Source organism: Lycium barbarum, chromosome 11 (assembly GCF_019175385.1).
Source record: "Lycium barbarum isolate Lr01 chromosome 11, ASM1917538v2, whole genome shotgun sequence".
Lineage (NCBI taxonomy): Eukaryota > Viridiplantae > Streptophyta > Magnoliopsida > Solanales > Solanaceae > Lycium > Lycium barbarum.
In genome coordinates, this window is record NC_083347.1 from 34,017,591 (window position 1) to 34,038,409 (window position 20,819).

Genomic DNA, 20,819 nt, shown 5'->3' on the forward strand with positions numbered 1-20,819 from the left:
ACTGATGATAGTGAACAATCTGTAGATGACATAGAAGGGGAAGGTGGGGATGAATATGCAAGTGATGAGCCTGATGAGGTAAGGGAGTTGAGGGCTGAAAGGAGGATTGAGTTTCAGAGGAGAAAAAGAAGTGAGAGGGTAAAACCTGATAGTGAAGAGGTTCCAGCAGGTGAAGCTGGTGTGGATCTAGGATTTGATGAAACTACAACAGGTAAGGTTAGTCTTGAGGGTAGGTTAGGAGGTGATGAACCTTACATTTATAGTTCTGCTGATGATATCTTTGAAATAAATGAGGATGAGGGTTGGGATGATGAAGAGGACATTGAATCTGTTGGGGTAAATCTGCCAAGAAGACAAAGGTTTACAAGAAGGAAGAATGATAAGAACAAAATCATTCATGACCCTACTGCCAAGAAAGTTGTATGACAGTTGGGTATGGTCTTTAAAGATGTTGATGAGTTTAGGAGAGCAGTAACAAAATATGCTGTTAGGAAAAGGGTTAAGGTAGAAAAGTGGGTGAATGAGCCTACAAGGGTTAGGGTGAGGTGCAAGGATGGTTGTCCATGGATATTGTATGCTAGGCTTGATAAAACCACTGATGTTTTCCAAATTAAAACTTACATTCCAAAGCATACTTGCCTCCAAACTACCAGAAACTACTTGTGTAATGCCAAGTTTATTGTTGAGACCTATAGAAAGAGAATAACTGAGCAGCCAAACATTAAAGTTGTTCAGTTGCAAAAGCTAATTAGGACAAAGTTTAATCTTCATGTTGGTAAGACCACCGATAGAAGAGCAAGAGCAAAAGTACTGAAAGAAATCATGGGAGATCACATTCAGGAGTTTGGAAAAATCCTTTACTACAGGGATGAATTGTTAAGGACCAATCCTGGTTCCACTTGTGTAGTTAAACTTGCTGAACCAAATGCTGATAGTAGGCCTGTTTTTTTGAGTTTTTATATCTGTTTTGATGCTTTGAAGAAAGCATTTCAGCACTGTAGAAAATGTATTGGTTTATATGGTTGTTTTCTGAAAGGGGTTTGTAGAGGACAGTTGTTGGTAGCTGTGTATAAAGATGGTAATAACCAAATGTTTCCTCTGGTATGGGCTGTGGTGGAGTATGAAAACAAGAGCACTTGGACTTGGTTTATCATAATTTTGAAGGAAGATTTGGCACTTGGAGATGGGACAGATTTAACATTGATAACAGATATGCAGAAGGTATGTTTCCTTGATTTTTGTTGCAATTTTTTTTCATGAAACCTCACGTGTATTTGTTACTGTTTCAGGGACTATTGGTTTCTATTCAAGATCTTTTACCTGCTGTTGAACACAGAAAGTGTGCTAGGCACATCTTGGCTAACTTCAGCAAAGAATGGAGAGGGCTACAGAGAAGACAACAGTTTTGGAGAATTGCCAAAAGTACCTTTGAGTCTCAACTAAGGAGAAATATTGAGCTGATGAAGTTGCTTGGTCCAACGAAAATGATGGACAAACTGATGTATTACAACATAGATTATTGGTGTAAGGTCTACTTCAACACTAATGTAAAAGTAGATTCTGTACATAACAATATGGCTGAGTGTTTTAATGCTTGGATCTTGGCTGCCAGGTGTGAGCAATGCATATTTACCTTGCTGTGTGTTTATTTTTACAAACTGTCTGTAGATAACAATATGACTGTTTGTTTATTGGCTAACTGGTAGGCACAAAACTATAATAACAATGCTTGAGGAGATTAGGGTGAAAATGATGGCAAGGATTGGAACATTGAGGGAGTTTGTAAACACTTGGAGATGTAACTACTCTCCAATGTGTACGAAGGTGTTAGAGGAAAATGCTAAACTTTCAATGCAATGTAACATTGAGTTTAATGGAGCTGCTGGTTTTGAAATTAGGGAAGGACTATATCAACACACTGTGGATATTTCTAGAAGGCAGTGCAGCTGTAGGGTGTGGCAGCTAAAAGGCATTCCGTGTGCACATGCTTTAGCTGCAATTCAGTTCAAAAGGTATGATCCGCTTGGCTACATTGACCATTGCTATAGCTAGGGGTGTTCAAACGAGACCGAAAAACCGATCCGAACCGATAAACCAAGTCAAACCGATTTAATAAACCGAAAACCGACTCGGTTTGGTTTGGTTTGGTTTTAGATTTTTAAAAACCGATAACATTAGGTTTGGTTTGGTGTTACCCATAAAGAAAACCGAACTAAACCGAACCGAACCGATAAATATGTACATATTTAAAATATTATATATATTTATATATGTTAATTAAACTTTATCTATTTTTTAACTTCTTCATAATTTAGAACCATTCCAAGAGAAAAGTCTAGCCCATGTTCCCCAAGCCCAATTACGTTTAAAGTAAAATAAAAATCGCTTACTGAATAGTTAACATAAATAATTTTTTCCCTCGTTAGATTTTTAGTTCCCTCCTCTTATTTCCTCCCAAACCCTGTAGACCTCTATTCTGCTCTCACAATAACAATTAAGTACAAGAAGCTTTAATCCCTGTAAGTCTGTAACTTTTTCGTCCCTTTTCTTTTTTGGTTAATTTTTGTATGTTCCCTACTCTTTGTTTGTATAATTATTTTTGTGTCTTTGAAGTTTTACTTGAATGAATTGCTTCTCTAGTCTTTCATCTTGTATGTGTTTTTTATTTTATTTCTCTGTTATTTTAGATTTTCTCCACTGATTTAGGTTTTTTCTGTTGATTTAGTTTTTATCTAATGATTTTGGATTTCTCTATTTATTTAGATTTTCGGATACTCTTTTTCAGATGGAAACTACAACTACTCAAAAAGAGGTGGAGCCAGTGGAGGTAACCAACAAAGTATCTCCAACTACTTTGCTGGAACCTGAAATTGACGGTGATAAAACTCGTGATATTACTCCCAATCATGCTAAAAAGCGAAAACAAACAACTCTTTGCGACCCTGATCGTAGCCTTGTGAGTAGTGACAGGAGAACATCCGGCGTTTGGAAACACTATTCTGAATATCTTGATAAATGGGGTAAGAAAAGGGCCAAATGTAACTACTGTACTAGTAACTTTGCTTCTGAAAGTACGAATGGGACCTCAACGCTATGGAGACATTTAAATGAGGTTTGTTCTAATTCCCCTCTTAGAATTATTTACAGAAATCAATCAAGAATCATGGTAGTTAAAAAAGGGAGAACAAGCATATAGTACATGTACTGTAGAAAAGGTTGTGATTAACGTCAATGAGATTAGGAGAGCATTGCTGAGTTTGTCATTATTGACGAACAACCTTTTAAAGTTGTTGAAGGGGAAGGTTTTAGGAGATTAATGGCAGTTGCTTTGCCTAATTTTCAATTACCTTCTCGCTTGACTGTTGCTAGACAATGTTTGAAAATATATCAAGAAGAGAAAGAAAAGCTTAAAAAGCTTATTCATAATCAACGTGTATGTGTTACTAGTGATACGTGGACATCACTTCAAAATCTAACTTATATGGTTGTCACTGCCCATTGGATCGATGATGAGTGGAATCTAAAAAAGAAAATTCTCAACTTTTTCCAAACATCAGATCATAAGGGTGAGACAATTGCTAAGGGGATTGAGGCGTGCTTATTTGATTGGGAAATTGAGAACATATTCACGGTGACCTTAGATAATGCAACTGCTAATGATTCTGCAATTAAACACTTGAAGAGAAGAATTGAGGATTGGAAAGGAGGCATCTTAGGAAATGAGTTCTTACAAGTTAGATGTAATGCTCATATTCTAAAATTGATCGTGAAAGAAGGACTCGGTGAACAAAATGAGTCTATTTCTCGGGTAAGAAATGCTATCAAATATGTTAAGTCCTCAGCTAGAAGGTTTGATTCCTTTAAGTCGTTTGTCGAGAAGGTTAAGATTGACACTCATGGTCTTTTGACTTTAGATGTTGAGACTAGGTGGAACTCCACATATATGATGCTAGATACAGCTGTAAAATTTGAAAAGGCATTTTCAAGAATGTATGATGATGATCACAAATACCTCAAGTATTGTTTAGAAACAAATAATGTGGGAGGGAATCCATCGATAGATGATTGGAAGAATGTTAAAGTTTTCATTAAGTTCCTTGAGATTTTCTACCAGGTAACTTTGAAATTCTCAGGAACTTCATATGTTACTTCCAATTCTTTCTTCCATGAGATCTTTAATCTTCAAAATATAATTTGCAAATATGTTCGTAGTGAAGATTCCATTTTGAGTGGCATGGCTAAAAAGATGGAGCTTAAATTTAACAAATACTGGGGTACTTTTGAAAGTATGAACAAGTTATTATTCATTGCTGTTGTTTTGGATCCTCGATACAAGTTGAAATATGTGGAATATTTGTTTAAAAACTCTTATGGTTGTTTGGTGGGAGCCGAAAAATCGAAAAAGGTGATGGATACTTTGAGTCGTTTGTATGATTACTACATGAGTTCTTTTTGTGGGACTCATACCGATATAATTGGTGGTCAAACAAGCTTGAATGATGAAATTGATACCATGCATAGTGACGAGATGTGTCAATCACAATGGGAGAAATATTTGGCAGATGAAGACAATACTAAAAATAAATCAGAACTTGAGAAGTACTTGGTAGATGATTTGGAAAAGACCAAAGAGTTAGATATTTTGGCTTGGTGGAAAGTTTCTTCGGCTAGATATCCAATTATTTCTAGGATGGCAAGAGATGTTCTTTCTATTCCTATTTCTATTGTTGCTTCTGAATCAGCTTTTAGTACCGGTGGTCGGATTCTTGACTCTTATCGAAGTTCTTTATCTCCAAAGACAGTAGAAGCTCTTATTTGCACTCAACAATGGTTAAGATCAACTTCCAAAGAATGCAAGCTTGAAGATCTTTTAGAAGAAATTCAAAAACTTGAGATAGTTGAAAAAGGTAAATTTACACATTTAACTCTTTATGAATATGTCTTTTATGTTTTAAAAAGTTTTAACGCCTACTTTGTTAAACTTTCTTCTTTATTTTTTCAGAATATGCTGGCACAACCTTGAGCATTGATTATTTTGGATGTTGCAATTGAAATTCGTAGTGCAACTGTTTCGCTCTTTGGTAGTTAATTTTCAGGTTTTTGCTGCTGCTTCACCAGAAGTACTTTTGGATTATGCTATTGACTTGTTTTTTGTATTTAATCACACTTTTATGCAAGCAATTAAGTGATCTTTCTCTGGTGACAGTTGGGTATATGGTTCTTTTGTGTTGATCATTCGGAGGACTGTTTAAAGACCTTGTTATTTTGCTCAACTTGATTAATGAAAAAGTAATGTGTATAATTAACCTTTTATGGGCTAGCCTTCTTAATTTTGTTGCTGTGGAGATTGTACTACTATGCAGTAGTTGCTATCTTCCTCATGGTGGAAATTTTGTAATTCCTTTCGAGGCTATTTTTGCATATGCTGCTGTGCTGATCCGTGCTTTCAGTTTTATTTCAAATAGTTTCATCTTGGAGGAAGGTAAAGTAGCAAGTTTTGTATTGGCCACGGCTGGAATGCTTCAATTACGTCGTGCAATAGTGAAAAAAATGATTCTTCTTGAAGGACTTCTTTTTGTTTCGGTGGTTCCTCTTCTCAGATTTGGTATCGAACTTGGACAGTCAAAACAGGCTGTCAATTCTTTATTTTTGAAGTCATTTCCTTCGTGGACCGTAGGAGTTGAACAATCCACCAACTTATGGATTTATGTTGTTGATATCTTGCCCTTTTTAGCGCTTATCATTTTAGCTTATATACTTTACAAGAACATCAGACATAGTTCTAGTCAGGACATATTCAAGTTTGTTATTGTTGGAACCATATTTGCTTCTTCTCTTATAGCTCTAGCTTGGGCTTTAGATGGTAACTTAATTAGCTTATATACTTTTCTTCTGTCCTCACTATCTCTGAACGAGTTCAGGTATCTTTGAAGATTAATGGCAGTTGCTTTGAAATTCTATTGATTTGCAGTATGAAGGTAGTATATATTTGACATGAGCCTGGATGGAGCGACATGGGTAATGATAAGGATTCATATATCCGATCCCAACATGGGCAAATAACAAGTGCAAGTTTGTAAATAAGTTTGTTAATTTTTTTGCATTATAAAATATATTATTACAACCCGAAAAAACCGAACCAAACCGATAAAACCGAAAACCGATAGAATTTATACTATAATGGTTTGGTTTGGTTTGAATATTAAAAAAAACCGCCTTAATTGGTTTGGTTTAGTTTTAGCCAAAAACCGAGTCAAACTGGACCATGAACACCTCTAGCTACAACAAAGAGACTTACATGAGAACATATGAGCATGTTCTTCAACCAGTCACAAACATGGAAATGTGGCCTGTCTCTACCCACCCTAGTGTGGCTCCACCAGACATAAAAAGCATGCCTGGTAAGCCTCAAAAGGCCAGAAGGAAGGAGGCAGGTGAAATTCCAAAGTCTGGGAAGATGCCAAGAACTGGAATGGCCATGACTTGTAGCAACTGCTATAGTTGAGGCCACAACAAGAGAGGGTGTCCAAAAAAAGGCTCAGCAGCATGGACAGAACCAGCAAGTTCTAGCAGGGGAAGGGCCAACACATCACAACCACCATCTTCAAGCAAGGTCATGGGGAGACCAAAGAAACCTGTTGAAAAGAGGCCAAGAGGAAGACCTAGGAAAACTGCCAAGGCAGTAGGAAATAGTCCTACACCAGCTGAAGTTCATGTTTCATGTTCTGCCCCTGCAGCAACTAGTGCACAGCCCACTGCTAAAAGAGGAAGAGGAAGTAGCACTAGTGCACCATATAAAAGGCCTAGAGTAATGGGAGTGGGTGTTTTCCAGGCAGAAAATGGGTTCAAAGTTGTTAATGTGAGTGCCTTAATAAGCACAAGTGTTATTTTATGTGTTGTTTCCATTACTAAGTGTTATTTTATGTGTTGTTTCCATTACTAAGTGTTATTTTATGTGTTGTTTCCATTACTAACTCCTTGTTATTATTTGTGTGAACAGTCTGGCATGTCAAGCAGCAGGATTGTGTCAACTAGTAAAGCAAAGGTCACCAGATCAGCAGAGGTAACTGGTGACATTGGCTACAAGCCAAGTGCAAATAGTAATCTGAAATGGAGAGGCAATGAAGCAATCACAACCAGGAAACTACAAGAGATACAGGAGAAAATGACAAAAGGTAGAGGTAAATCAACAAACCCAAGCCAAGAAATCACTTGTTCACAGTCCAAGCAGCCATGGAAAATCTAATTATGATGAAAACTGTCCCTCCAGTTCTTAAATGTACACATTTATGGATTGACATTTTAGTATTTTGTCTTGTTCGTTTAATCAAAACAACATTACAGTACATAGCTGTTTAACGTGTTCCAATGCCATTACAGTACATAGCTGTTTAACGTGTTCCAATTCCATTTTGTCTTGTTCGTTTAACGTTTAATCTAAGGTTATTCAAGGCACTAAATCCGACATGGTCAAGGAGCATTAAATGGTACTAAATCCGACATGGTCAAGGACCATTAAATTGCACTAAATCCGACATGGTCAAGGACCATTAAATGGCCTATTAATTCGGTTGGAAGGCATCTATATAACACAACATACACACACACCATATCACACATTCACAACACTAAAGTGACTAAACTACAACAACAACATCAACGTGCAAGCAGCAGCAAACACAACAAACACAACAACATACCAGCAACAAGCACAACAAACACAATAACATATAGCATCGACATCATACCAAAATAAGATGCTAGCTTTCTTTCTGAAAAAGTTAACCCGTTCTTACGTGCAAACCAATGATTTTGTAAGTTTTTTTTATATTTGTTATTATTATTTCATTTACGTGAAAAACGATGATGTAAACTATCTTTTTTGTTTATTGAAGATACTTCCACATGAACATCATGACATTTTTCCAACGAGAACAACGCATGCCGTGTTAAAGTATTAGGATGACACCGTTCACAAGATGACGTTCAAAATTGGAAAAGATGCTCGTTTATGCCAAGGGTGGAAGGCATTTATAGATTCAAAAGGTTTGAAAGAGGGACACACACTAGAGATTTGGGTGTGTAAATGTGAGTGTGGAGATGGCATAGGGTTTAATGTATTTAAAAAAGAGATAGAGATCATAAATATTGACTAGTAGATCTCTATTATTCAATTTTCTATGTTTAACATCTCCATGTATGCTACTATTTTGATTAAGACAATGATTAATGTTATGTGGATGTGATTTTGATTTTAATTTCGGATAAACACTTCAAAACACCTTAACATCAAACTTCTTCATTCATACATGATAAAATAGATTTATATGTTACAAAATTTGCCATAACAAAAGGCAAACAAAACATAACATAGCCGAGACACTACCACCACCACCACTATCTATGGCAATTTGATTTTTCCATTGTTTGAATTGCCACTACAGAATACAAAACTTATGAACACAACAATAATACAAACAACAAAATAAAAAACGAAATTCCTATGGAACCTACCCCCTTTAGTCTTCCTTGTGTCTTATTTTTTTGGTCCATCAACCTCGACCAAACCCATGTCAACACTAACCGAATTATTATCGTTAATAGTGATCTCATCCAATTCCATCTTTAAACTCCGATATTGCACCAATTCCTTCTCTAAATCTCTAATTTTGTTAACCAATTTTGGGAGGATAAATTTTGATCTCAGATCAACTTCATCTCTGTCCCTCCAACGAAAAAACTTGCATTTTTAGCCTGAAAAATAGCAAAACAAAGCATAATTTTACAAATTGAATTTTTCAATAAGTCAAAAAATAGGAGCAATACCATACACCATAATAGGGACAAGACCAGTATCTTCTTCCAGAGTTGTTTTTAGACCTAGAAGTTTGCATTTGCAACAAATTCCCGTGTTGACATTGGACCACGGTTCTAAGCATAGGATCACTCTCATCCATACACAATCGACCAAGGTCAATTTTTTCCATAACAAACCCTAAGAAATGACAAAATGACTAAATATGAGCAAGAATTACCCAAGAAATTTAAAATAATAAATTTCACATGAACGAATTTAAAGAGAAATAAATGAGAAATAAACCCTAACTAACGAATCTCTTTCCAACGATTGGAGCGATTAAAGTGTTGATTTTTGGAGTATAACGATTGGAGTGGTTGAAGTTATGGAGTTGTTAACTTTTTTTGACAAAAAATGGAGATGGGTATTAAATGGGTGAAGAAGAAGATGAAGTAGCCGTTTGGGTGTAAAAATGGAGGGAGTTCAAAATTAATCTATGTGGCAGCTTAGTTGGCGTCCAAAACACGTCAGATGCAGTTTTTTGAAGTCTATAACGCGCCACTGAGCGGTGCATTCACGCTCTTGTCCACATCAGCAAAAGAAGGTCATTTTGATACTGAAAAATTTGTCCGGGGGGTTAATAGGACCCCCGCAAAGGTTAGGTGTGTAGTTGAGATTTTGGTCAAACGTTGGGGGGTATTTTGAGTATTTTCTCAAAATAAAATAGAAAATATTCAAATTGGTTTTTATAATTTAAAAATAGGTTAAGGGGTCTTATGTCCAAAAATGAATTGTCTTACTATTTTGAAAATATTGGCATAGTTTGATGACCTTATTGTCCAAAAATTTTTAAAAGTTACTGTCACGCCCCAAAACCACCTTAGACGTGACCGACATCCAACGTCATGAACAACATCAGAAGAACCTAAACGACACAATAAGACCACTTGAACCCGCCAGGTTCAATATTCGCCTCCAACAATTTATAAAATAAATATAACAAATCATGAATATATGAATTAAAACAGCGGAAGTCTTCATAATATAAATAATTCAATCAAAACATGATAGTTTGCCCAAAAGAGATACACAACAACTCTTCTTCTTCTACCCACATTTGAATGTATACTAAGGAGCTTCTAAGAACAAGGAATAAATGTCTAACTCATCAGGACACAACCCGGAAACTAATATAAATAAATGAAATCAAATAAATAGGGTGTCCCACGAATGAATGTGTGGGCTCACCAAATCATTAGCAACCGCAAGTCCTTCCTAAACACCCGTAGTATCAAGAACCTGCTCTTCACCGTTACCTAACATACCATCAAAAACAACAATGGTAATTTAATGTGAAAAACAAAAACAGCACCGTTACTTGAGTGCCTCGGGGACAACAAGTAATGTGAAAATAAAGTACAATAATACATAAAGAAATCGGTCCTGAAAATCATGTGAAACCAATGTAAGAACAGTTACTCAATTTGTGTATCTCAATAAGAATTATCAAAACCCGATTATAAAGCCTCTTGTCAAGTTACCACTTCAGATATGCCTTTCAATTAATCATGATTATCAACAACGTACCGCCATACCTTATTAGCACATTGACTCTTCAGAAAAAGATACTGCATGGTTTCCACTGTTGGTCGATTACAACACCAAGACCTTGAGGGCATTGTATATCCAAGTCTTGTCAGAATGTCATCCAAAGGAAGTTTGCAATGCCACACTCTCCATGAGAAGAAAGATATCTTGATTGGCAAATTCCATGAGAGAATAAGAATATCACACATGCCAATAAATGCCCAAGAATCAAGCACATCAAAGGGGTGACTGTTACGCTCTATTTTGAACGGGTCCAAGATAGTTTGCAACTTTCCGGTTCGTATAACTGGTATAAAAGGGTTAGAGTCGCCACCTTATTTTTAAAGAAAAACAGGAAACCTATATGTATTTATGTGTCTACTCCATTTTTAGTCCACGAAACCTATGAAATTCTAGATAAGGGTTTTATTTACCTCGATGGGAAGGTATTAAGCATCCCTCAGAGCCTGTCCGAAGACAGTCCTTAAACTTAGTTTAACTGAACACTAGAGGGGGGTTATCTATCCGTTTATCATTATTATTACATGTTTTCAAAATGTTATGACTTCATGAAAAGCTACACTAAGTGATAATATACTAAGTATATACAGTGTATAAAAATGTATTTATATCAAGTATCAAGTGTTTATAAACTATGAATATTAAAAAAGAATATATAAAAGAGAATGTATAAAAGTGTATAAAGATTCGATGAAGTCTTCGGGTTCCTTCCGAGTGTCGTCTTCGGAATGTGTCTCCGAGTACCTGTATAAACACTTCGTAAAAGTGTTAGTAAGAGAATAAATAACTATCGAATGAATTAAAGAAATAATGAATAAACTTAACATAAAAATTCGTCTTTTGTACAGGGGAGGCCTTTGAAATCGACGGAAATTTCTTCATCGTCCAAGAGCGTAATATTTGTAATAAATTGTAAAATGAAATAAAAATATGTTAGTTAAAGAAGTTTGAAAAAGTAAAAAAATAAGGGATGTGACATAAAGCTTTTAAAAGGTGATTTGACATAAAGCCTTTGAAAAGTGATATGACATAAAGTCTTTGAAAAGTGATTTGACATAAAGTCTTTAAAAAAGTGATTTGACATAAAGTTTGAAAATATAAAGAACAAAAATGTGTAAAAAATAATAAAATAAAAATGAGCATGTAATGTGATGATATTGTCAAAAAGGTAAAAGAAAATGCTTGCAAGTGTATGAAAAATATTTATAGGGGAGTAAAAAAAATGTATGCAAATTTAAAGAAAAAGTAGAGAAAATGTATGAAGAAAATGTAGAGACAATGTATGAATAAATATAAACAAAATGCATGAACAAATATAAAGACAAATGCATGAATAAATATAAAGACAATGCATGAATAAATGTAAAGATAAATGCAAGAATAAATATAAAGACAATGTATGTAATGTATATAAAAATATAAAGACTATGCATATAATGAATGTAAATACAAGGTATATAAAAGCGTAAAGACAATGTATGAAAAAAGAAGAGAAAAAAAATAAAAAATAAAACAAAGAGAGGAGGAAGATGCTAGTCGTGCTAGTATTCCTATGAAAAGAAAATACGGAGAGTGTAGAGAGAAGAAAAATATATGTGAGGTAGTGTAAAGTGGTGGGTGGAGCTCGGCGGTGGATCGTCGGGGGTAGTTGGTGGCTCTTTTGGTGAATAAGAAGAAGGAAGAAGATGTTTAGGGGGTTTTCTTGGGAGGAAGAGAGCAAAAATCTGAAATTAGAGTGTGTTGTGTGTGTAGAAGATGATGAAAATAAAATTGAACCCTTCAACTTATTTTATAAAACAAAATGAGTCATCTTATGGTCCAAAGAATAATGGTCTTCCTCCTCTTGTCCCCTTTACCCCTTTTAACTCATGCGTAAAAATTTATTAACCAATGGATGAAGAACCCAACCCATCATTTCAAATGTCATCTTTTAAAAAGTGACAAGACCTTGACTTGATCGAATTGTTGCTCTGCGTTGAAGAATTAATTGCTTCGATTTTCTCTACATCGACGGACTGTACTAAAATATAGTTAACTAATACATGTATAAATAATAATGTAAGTATAAAATATAAATATTAATGTATAAGATATAAAAATGTACTGCTATAAAATAAAGAAACAATTATTAACTGCACAAAATGATTGTATTACGCTATACATGTGAAAAAATAATGATTCTTGAAAAATGTCAATAAATTGATAAAACTCCTAAAATGAGGATAATTATCAATAAATCATCAAAAAATGTAAAAATGTGTAAAAAGCTATTTCGTGCTCTTTAACGAATCAGGACCACCCGAAACGTTAATTTCAAACACGGCGAGCCAAAATTAGGTGTCAACAGCTTGTCCCTCTTCGACCGGAGAAGATGAAAGAGTCTTCGAACGAAGACGTTGACGTGTAGCCTATTTTGTCTCGGCAAAGAATTACTAAAAGGATATGTACGGAGAAAGAAGCCAGACGTTGTTAGAGCTTTGACAATACTCTCCGTCCGTCGGCAGGGTTGTGATAAAAACAAAAATGATAAAAAGGGAAGGATTGTTCAGGGTCGAAAAACATTTGCGCACCCACGTCATCGCTTCCAAAATTGCCCCGGTGTCGAGCTACAAGACGCTGGGAGGGTGCGAGATTGTATACTTGCTGGGGAAAGAATGATTCTCGCCCCGATGTGACCGAACTCTGCATAGAGCTTCCTACAATCTCGTCAATCACGAGAATCAGGTCAATGTAGTTCAAAAGGTGGTAACTAATGGATGTTGTGGCATTTTGATCATCCAATCAAAATTTTGCCCCAGTGTTGTTAGAATGGTCCTAGCAAGTGTAGGACGAAGAACGGTCGTGCTCGAATTCGAGCTACCTACATATCCCTGAGATGGGAGTCAGATCGATTGTAATTCGGGAAAATAATTTATTACTATAGGGGAAACCGAACTGTGAGCCATGGATTGAAATGGACTACAGAGTTGTGTGTCGGGATCCTGATGAAACTTCGGGTTGTGTGCCGAAGCTTTAAATGGAGAGGGGTCCTGGATAGTGTATAAGGACCTTGATGCATACTCCGGCTTGTGTGCCGGAGCCTTGGAATGAAATGATATCTCGTGTTGTGTGCCGAGATCCTGATGCATACTCTGGTTTGTGTGCCAAAGCTTTGAATGGAATACCCGCATTAGAAGGTGGGCGCCTGAACTGAAATTAAAATACCCGCATTGGAAGGTGGGCGCCTAACTGAAATTAAAATACCCTCATTAGAAGGCGGGCGCCTAACATAAATTAAAATACCCGCATTATGAGGTGGGCGCCTGACTAAATTGAAAATACCCGTATTAGAAGGTGGGAGCCTAACATAAATTAAAATACTCGCATAATGAGGTGGGCGTCTAACTGAAATGAAAATACCCGCATTAGAAGGTGGGCACCTGACTGAAATTAAAATACCCGCATTAGAAGGTGGGTGCCTGAACTGGAATTAAAATACCCGCATTAGAAGGTAGGCGCCTGACTGAAATTAAAATACCCTCATTAGATGGTGGGTGCCTAACTGAAATTAAAATACCCGCATTAGAAGGTGGGTGCCTGAATTGGAATTAAAATACCCGCATTAGAAGGTGGGTGCCTGACTGAAATTAAAATACCCTCATTAGAAGGTGGGTGCCTCACTGAAATTAAAATACCCGCATTAGAAGGTGGGCGCCTGAACTGGAATTGAAATACCCGCATTAGAAGGTGGGCGCCTGACTGAAATTAAAATACCCGCATTAGAAGGTGGGTGCCTGACTGAAATTAAAATACCCTCATTAGAAGGTGGGTGCCTAACTGAAATTAAAATACCCGCATTAGAAGGTGGGCGCCTAAACTGGAATTGAAATACTCGCATTAGAAGGTGGGCGCCTGAACTGAAATTAAAACACCCACATTGGAAGGTGGGCGCCTGACTGAAATTAAAATACCCGCATTAGAAGGTGGGTGCCTGAACTGAAATATGCCTTTCAATTAATCATGATTATCAAACAAAATTCCATGAGAGAATAAGAATATCACACATGCCAATACAGGCGCAAGAATTAAGCACATCGAAGGGGTGACCGTAGAGGTTCCCTTGTCACAGCGCACCACACCGGAATATAGAATTCTCGGTGGCTATCCTTCCTCCCGAATAGCTAGGCATTAACCGCACTCTAGGTAGCGAACCCGGTAGTGGTCACTCTTCCTCCCGAATGGCTAGGCAATTACCACACTAGGATCCATAGTGACTACCCTTCCTCCCGAGTAGCTAGGCCAAACACAACGACAAAGTTCGTTGCATAGAAGGCGAATCACAATTTATCTCAAGGTAGTCACATCATCAATTAGCATTAAAGTTCATTATGCCATATTGTAAAGATAAATCATTTCAATGAATGTCTTGAAAACGTTTCCACTTCTTTAACCAAGATTTCAATGTCATAATTCATCATGAAAACATTAATACCAATCCTTAGCTATTATTATTGATTATCTCTTGTAGAGGAAAAACGATTATGATTTCATATACGTAAATAGAGGATAATACAATCAAGGTTTAGTGTGGGCTTGTCCCCTCACGCACACCAACCACAATCAAAACATGAATTAGGGTTTTGTATGAAAGTTCACCTTTTTATTCAATAAAGAACTTTTGAGAAGAAGACATGCATCCATAATAAGGTTTTTTTTTTTTTTAAAAAAAAAGAGACATACAAATCACCTTCATAGTCAAAAGAGTATGTTCAAAAGAGACATACCTTAATTAAGCCTTACGTAATTCAACAATTTACTTTTATAATGAAGAACACTCCAAAACCTTAGCTTGAATCACCTTGAAAAGGATTACCTTGCAAACCCTAGGTTTTTCATTCAAGAACCATGTTAAAAATCATGGGTTTAATGCTTGGATTGATTAGTAATGTTAAAGATGTTCTTACCTTTATGTTAGGAGATGTGGAGAAAAGATTTTCATCCTTAAGGTTTATGAGAATAAGAATAATTCATAAAATTAACTGAATCCCGCTATTTATATACACAGCTGGCGGCTGGTGAAATACGGTCAGAGTTTACGGACCGTATTTCAAAATACGGACCGTAAACTGTGGCCGTATTTTACAATAATGAAAGCGGTGAGCAGTCTTAGGGAACAGGTGAAATCCATCCAGAAATACAGACCGTATTTCAAAATACGGGCCGTAAACTCTGGCTGTAATTTATGATATCAAAACAGTGAGCCACCTAAGATGGTGGGTGAAATACGCCCAAGGTATACAGACCGTATTTCAAAATACGAGGCGAAACTTTGACCGTATTTTACATTTAACCCAAAATAGTGAAGTCTAATTATCCAAGACACTTTCACACTTAACTCGAGTTTACGGAGTGTTACATTATCCCCCCCTTAAGATCATTCGTCCTCGAATGAGGATAATAACCTTGAAAGGATTCACTAAACCACAAGTTACTGCAAACAAACCCAACGATTTATCTACGAATAATTACAATGCTAGCTCATACCTGCCATGGGGAACAAGTGAGGATATCTCTTCTTTATGTCCTCCTCTGCTTCCCAAGTAGCTTCCTCAGTATTATGGTTTCGCCACGACACTTTAACCGATGCAACATCCTTCGTCCTCAACCTTCTAACTTGACGATCTAGAATCTGAACTGGTTTTTCTTCATAGGTTAACCCATCATTAATTTCAATCTCTTCATGGTTCAACACATGGGAAGGATCAGGTTTGTACAGCCTAAATATCGAAACGTGAAACACGGGATGCACCATGGCCATATCAAATGGTAGCTTCAATTCATAAGCCACCGTCCCAATTTTCCTAACAATCTCGTAAGGGCCAATGAAACGGGGACTAAGTTTCCCTTTTTTACCAAACCGTATTACTCCCTTCATCGACGACACTTTCAAGAACACCTTGTCATCGACAGAAAACTCTAGCTCACGCCGCCTCAAATCATTATATGACTTCTGTCGACTCTGAGCTGTCTTGAGCCGTTGCACAATAAGATTAACCTTCTCAATTTCTTCATGAACTGAATCCGGACCCAACAACTCCACTTCAGTTGGTTCAAACCAACCAATTGGAGACCGACAACGCCTCCCATAAAGAGCCTCATAAGGAACCATCTGAATACTCGCTTGATAGCTATTGTTGTAAGCGAATTCCACTAGAGGTAGGTGTTCATCCCAACGTCCCTCAAAATCGATTGCACAAGCTCGTTGCATATCTTCTAAAGTCTGAATAATCCCCTCCGCCTGCCCGTCAGTTTGAGGATGAAAGGCAGTGCTCAATTTCACTCTAGTTCCCAACCCTTCCTGAAAGGATGTCCAAAAATGAGCAGTAAATTGCGTACCTCTGTCCGATATAATCGATGTCGAAACACCATGCAATTTAACTATCTCTTTTAGATATAGCTTGGGGTACTCCACTGCGGTATATGACGTCTTCACAGAGAGAAAATGGGCAAACTTTGTGAGTCTATCCACAATAACCCAAATCGAGTCAACCTTAGCCTTTGTGTGGGGTAACCCCACAACGAAATCCATATTGATCTCCTCCCACTTCCACTGCGGAATTTCGACATTCTGGGCCAGGCATCCAGGCCTTTGATGTTCAGCCTTCTGATGTACCGTGAAATTACGGGATATTCGATGCTAATTTCTTAAGCTTTTGTAACTCTTCAAGCACTTTTGTTGTTACTTTTTGTGTATTTATGTCTTTTTGTAGGATAAGATACCCGAAGAGCATAACAGAGCAAAATGGAGCAAAAATAGAACAAACAGCACTATCTGGCAGCACATGCTAGCAGCACTTGCTGCAGCATATTGTGCATGCGAGCAGCACTTGCTGCAGCATGTTGTGCATGCAGCATGTTGTGCATGAAGCATCTGCGAGTGGCACTTGCTGTAGCATGTTGTGCATGCAGCATCTGCGAGTGGCACTTGTTGCGGCATGTTGTGCACGCAGGGCATTTTTGTCCACAATTTGTTCCCATTTTTAATGTTATAAATACTCTTTTAGGGTTTGTAAAACATTATCTTTGGCCACATTTTCAAGCTTGGAGAGCTAGGGTTTCATCTACACCATTAGAGGAGAATATTGGAGCACCTTAATGAGATATTTCTTAAACCTTTCTTCAATTCCTTGTTTTGTATTGAATATTTAAGTGTGTAGTATTTTCTTCTTTCACTTGAATCTTGTTTATGATATTATTCATTATCAAGTGTTGGATTAAAACTCTTGTTATGCTTATGTACTGAATGAATTTTATTCCTAATGAAGTGGGTTATTATTTATTTAATTAATCTTGTTCTTGAATGTTTCCACTTTCTGGCAGCACATGCTAGCAGCACTTGCTGCAGCATGTTGTGCATGCGAGCAGCACTTACTGCAGCATGTTGTGCATGCAACATCTGCGAGTGGCACTTGCTGCAGCATGTTATGCATGCGAGTGGCACTTGCTGCAGCATGTTGTGCATGCAGCATCTGTGAGTGGCACTTGCTGTAGCATGTTGTGCATGCAGCATCTGCTAGTGGCACTTGTTGCAGCATGTTGTGTATGCGAGCAGCACTTGCTGTAGCATGTTGTGCATGCAGGGCATTTTTGTCCACAATTTGTTCCCGCTTTTTAATGTTATAAATACTCTTTTAGGGTTTGTAAAACATTAGCTTTGGCCATATTTTCAAGCTTGGAGAGCTAGGGTTTCATCTACACCATTGGAGGAGAAGATTGGAGCACCTTAATGAGATATTTCTTAAATCTTTCTTCAATTCCTTGTTTTGTATTGAATATTTAAGTGTGTAGTATTTTCTTCTTTCACTTGAATCTTGTTTATGATATTATTCATTATCAAGTGTTGGATTAGAACTCTTGTTATGCTTATGTACTGAATGAATTTTATTCCTAATGAAGTGGGTTATTGTTTCTTTAATTAATCTGGTTCTTGAATGTTTCTTAAGGGATTAGCTAACCCTAAGACTCGCCCATTTACTTTGATTGAGCTCGGAAGAGGAAATCTAGGTTGGGAAAGATTAATTAACAACAATTTGGGTCATTAAACCCATCTAATAACTTGAGCTAGGACTAGGAAAGTTACTTGAGATTCAATTGGTTGTGCTTGATATCACACTCTAAGGCTTGGAAAAGCTTAGAGTGAAATTCATTGATTTGGTTGGAAGACTTTCAATGAGATTTTAGAAACTAACATAAACCCGCTCTTAGTTGTAAAATCATAAAACATATTGGATCGTTACTTGAGAGTTCCTTGTATCCAAGCTTGTGGCCATTGATCATTTTATTTGCTATCTAGATTAGTTTATATTTTTGCATTAGTTATAATTTTATCAAAAAAACCAAATTATTATCAAGTGTTTGGCTTAGCATAGAAAGTGATAATTCCTAACTTGTTTAAATCTCCTAGCATATTTTTCCCTGTGGGATCGACCCCGACTCATAGTTGGGTAAGTTATATTGCGACGACCGTGTACACTTTCTCTTTGAGGAGTGGATCTGGACGTTATCACCTTCACTTGTTGACAGTTTAAACACTTAGCCACAAAATTAGAGATATCAACCTTCATGCTCTTCCACCAATAGTGTTGTTTCAAATCCTTATACATTTTGGTTGATCCCGGATGAACCGAATACTTGGAACTATGAGCTTCCATCATTAATTCTTGTCGAAGACCATCAACATCAGGAACACACAATCGTCCTTGGAACCGCAGAACACTATCACTGGGACCAACAGTGAATGAAGTGTATTCACCCCTTTCGACTCAATCTCTCAGCTTTGCCAAAAGTTCATCATCATATTGCTTGGATTTTATCTTTTCCACCGGGTCAGACCGTGATGGCGTGATTCCCACTAACTCTCCATCTTTGGTTTCATCAAGTCTGACCCCAAGACTAGCAAGTCTTTGAATTTCCTTCCCCATGGGCATGTCATGTGCATTCAAATAAGCCAACGTGCCCATAGATTTTCTACTCAAAGCATCAGCAACCACATTAGCCTTACCAGGATGATACAAGATATTCAAGTCATAATCTTTCAACAACTCCAACCACCTCCTCTGCCTGAGGTTCAACTCTCGCTGCTTGAAGATATATTGCAGACTCTTGTGATCAGTAAAAACATCACAATGCTTACCATACAGATAATGACGCCAAATTTTCAAAGCAAACACCACAGCAGCCAATTCCAAGTCATGAGTCAGATGGTTCTTCTCATGCTTCTTGAACTCACGCGAAGCATAAGCAATCACCTTACTGTTCTACATTAATACACAACCCAAACCAATTCTAGAAGCATCACAATACACCACATATCCACCAGACCCAGAAGGTAAAGTCAAAATAGGAGCCGAAGTCAATCTTGTCTTAAGCTCCTGGAAAGTCTTTTCACAAACTTCGGACCACTGAAACTTAGCAGTCTTCTGTGTCAATTTAGTCAATGGTGAGGCTATGGACGAAAAACCTTCCACAAACTTTCTGTAATAATTTTCCAAACCCAAGAAACTATGAATTTCCGTCGCACTAGTTGGTCTACGCCAATCCTTAACGGCTGACATTTTCTGAGGGTCTACCTTAATGCCGCCACCACTCACCACATGACCCAAGAAAGACACAGACTCAAGCCAGAATTCACACTTAGAGAATTTTGCATAAATCTAGTTCTCCTCAAGTGTTGTCAAAGTTATCCTCAAATGATTAGCATGATCCTCACGATTCTTAGAGTACACCAAAATGTCATCAATAAACACAATAATGAAGCGGTCTAGATAAGGGCTAAACACACGATTCATCAGATCCATGAACGCAGCAGGCACATTAGTCAACCCAAACTATATGACTAGAAATTCAAAGTGCCCATAACGAGTACGAAAAGGGATTTTCGGGATACCTTTCTCTTTTATCTTCAATTGGTGATACCCAGACCTCAGGCCAATCTTTGAAAAGAACTTAGCACCCTGAAGTTGGTCAAATAGATCATCTATCCTAGGCAAAGGATATTTATTCTTAATGGTCACTCTATTAAGTTGATGGTAGTCAACGCACATCCTAAGGGAACTATCTTTATTTCTAACAAACAAGACTGGAGCACCCCATGGTGAGGAACTTGGTCGGATGAAACCTTTGTCCAACAAATCCTTCAACTGATCCTTTAACTCTCTTAGCTCCGCTGGAGCCATACGATACGGTGGAATAGAAATAGGTTGGGTGTCGGGAATAACATCAATCCTAAAATCAATAACCCTATCGGGACGGATGCCAGGGAGATCTTCGGGAAATACTTTGGGATAATCACTGACTATGGGAACAAATGCAAATTCGGGTACTACGGCTTTTGTATCATTAACAACAACCAAATGGTAAATACACCCCTTAGTAA

At 37.2% G+C, this 20,819-nt stretch overlaps 1 protein-coding gene across 1 annotated transcript; it reads left to right on the forward strand.

Annotated features, from left to right (window-relative positions):
• The first annotated feature begins 435 nt into the window (after positions 1–435).
• On the forward strand, positions 436–2,706 carry LOC132619706 (uncharacterized). The gene is made up of 4 exons (XM_060334531.1): positions 436–1,221; positions 1,290–1,612; positions 1,707–2,012; positions 2,688–2,706. The coding sequence occupies exons 1-4, from the start codon at positions 436–438 to the stop codon at positions 2,704–2,706; spliced, it is 1,434 nt and encodes a 477-aa protein (XP_060190514.1).
• The last annotated feature ends 18,113 nt before the right edge of the window (positions 2,707–20,819 follow it).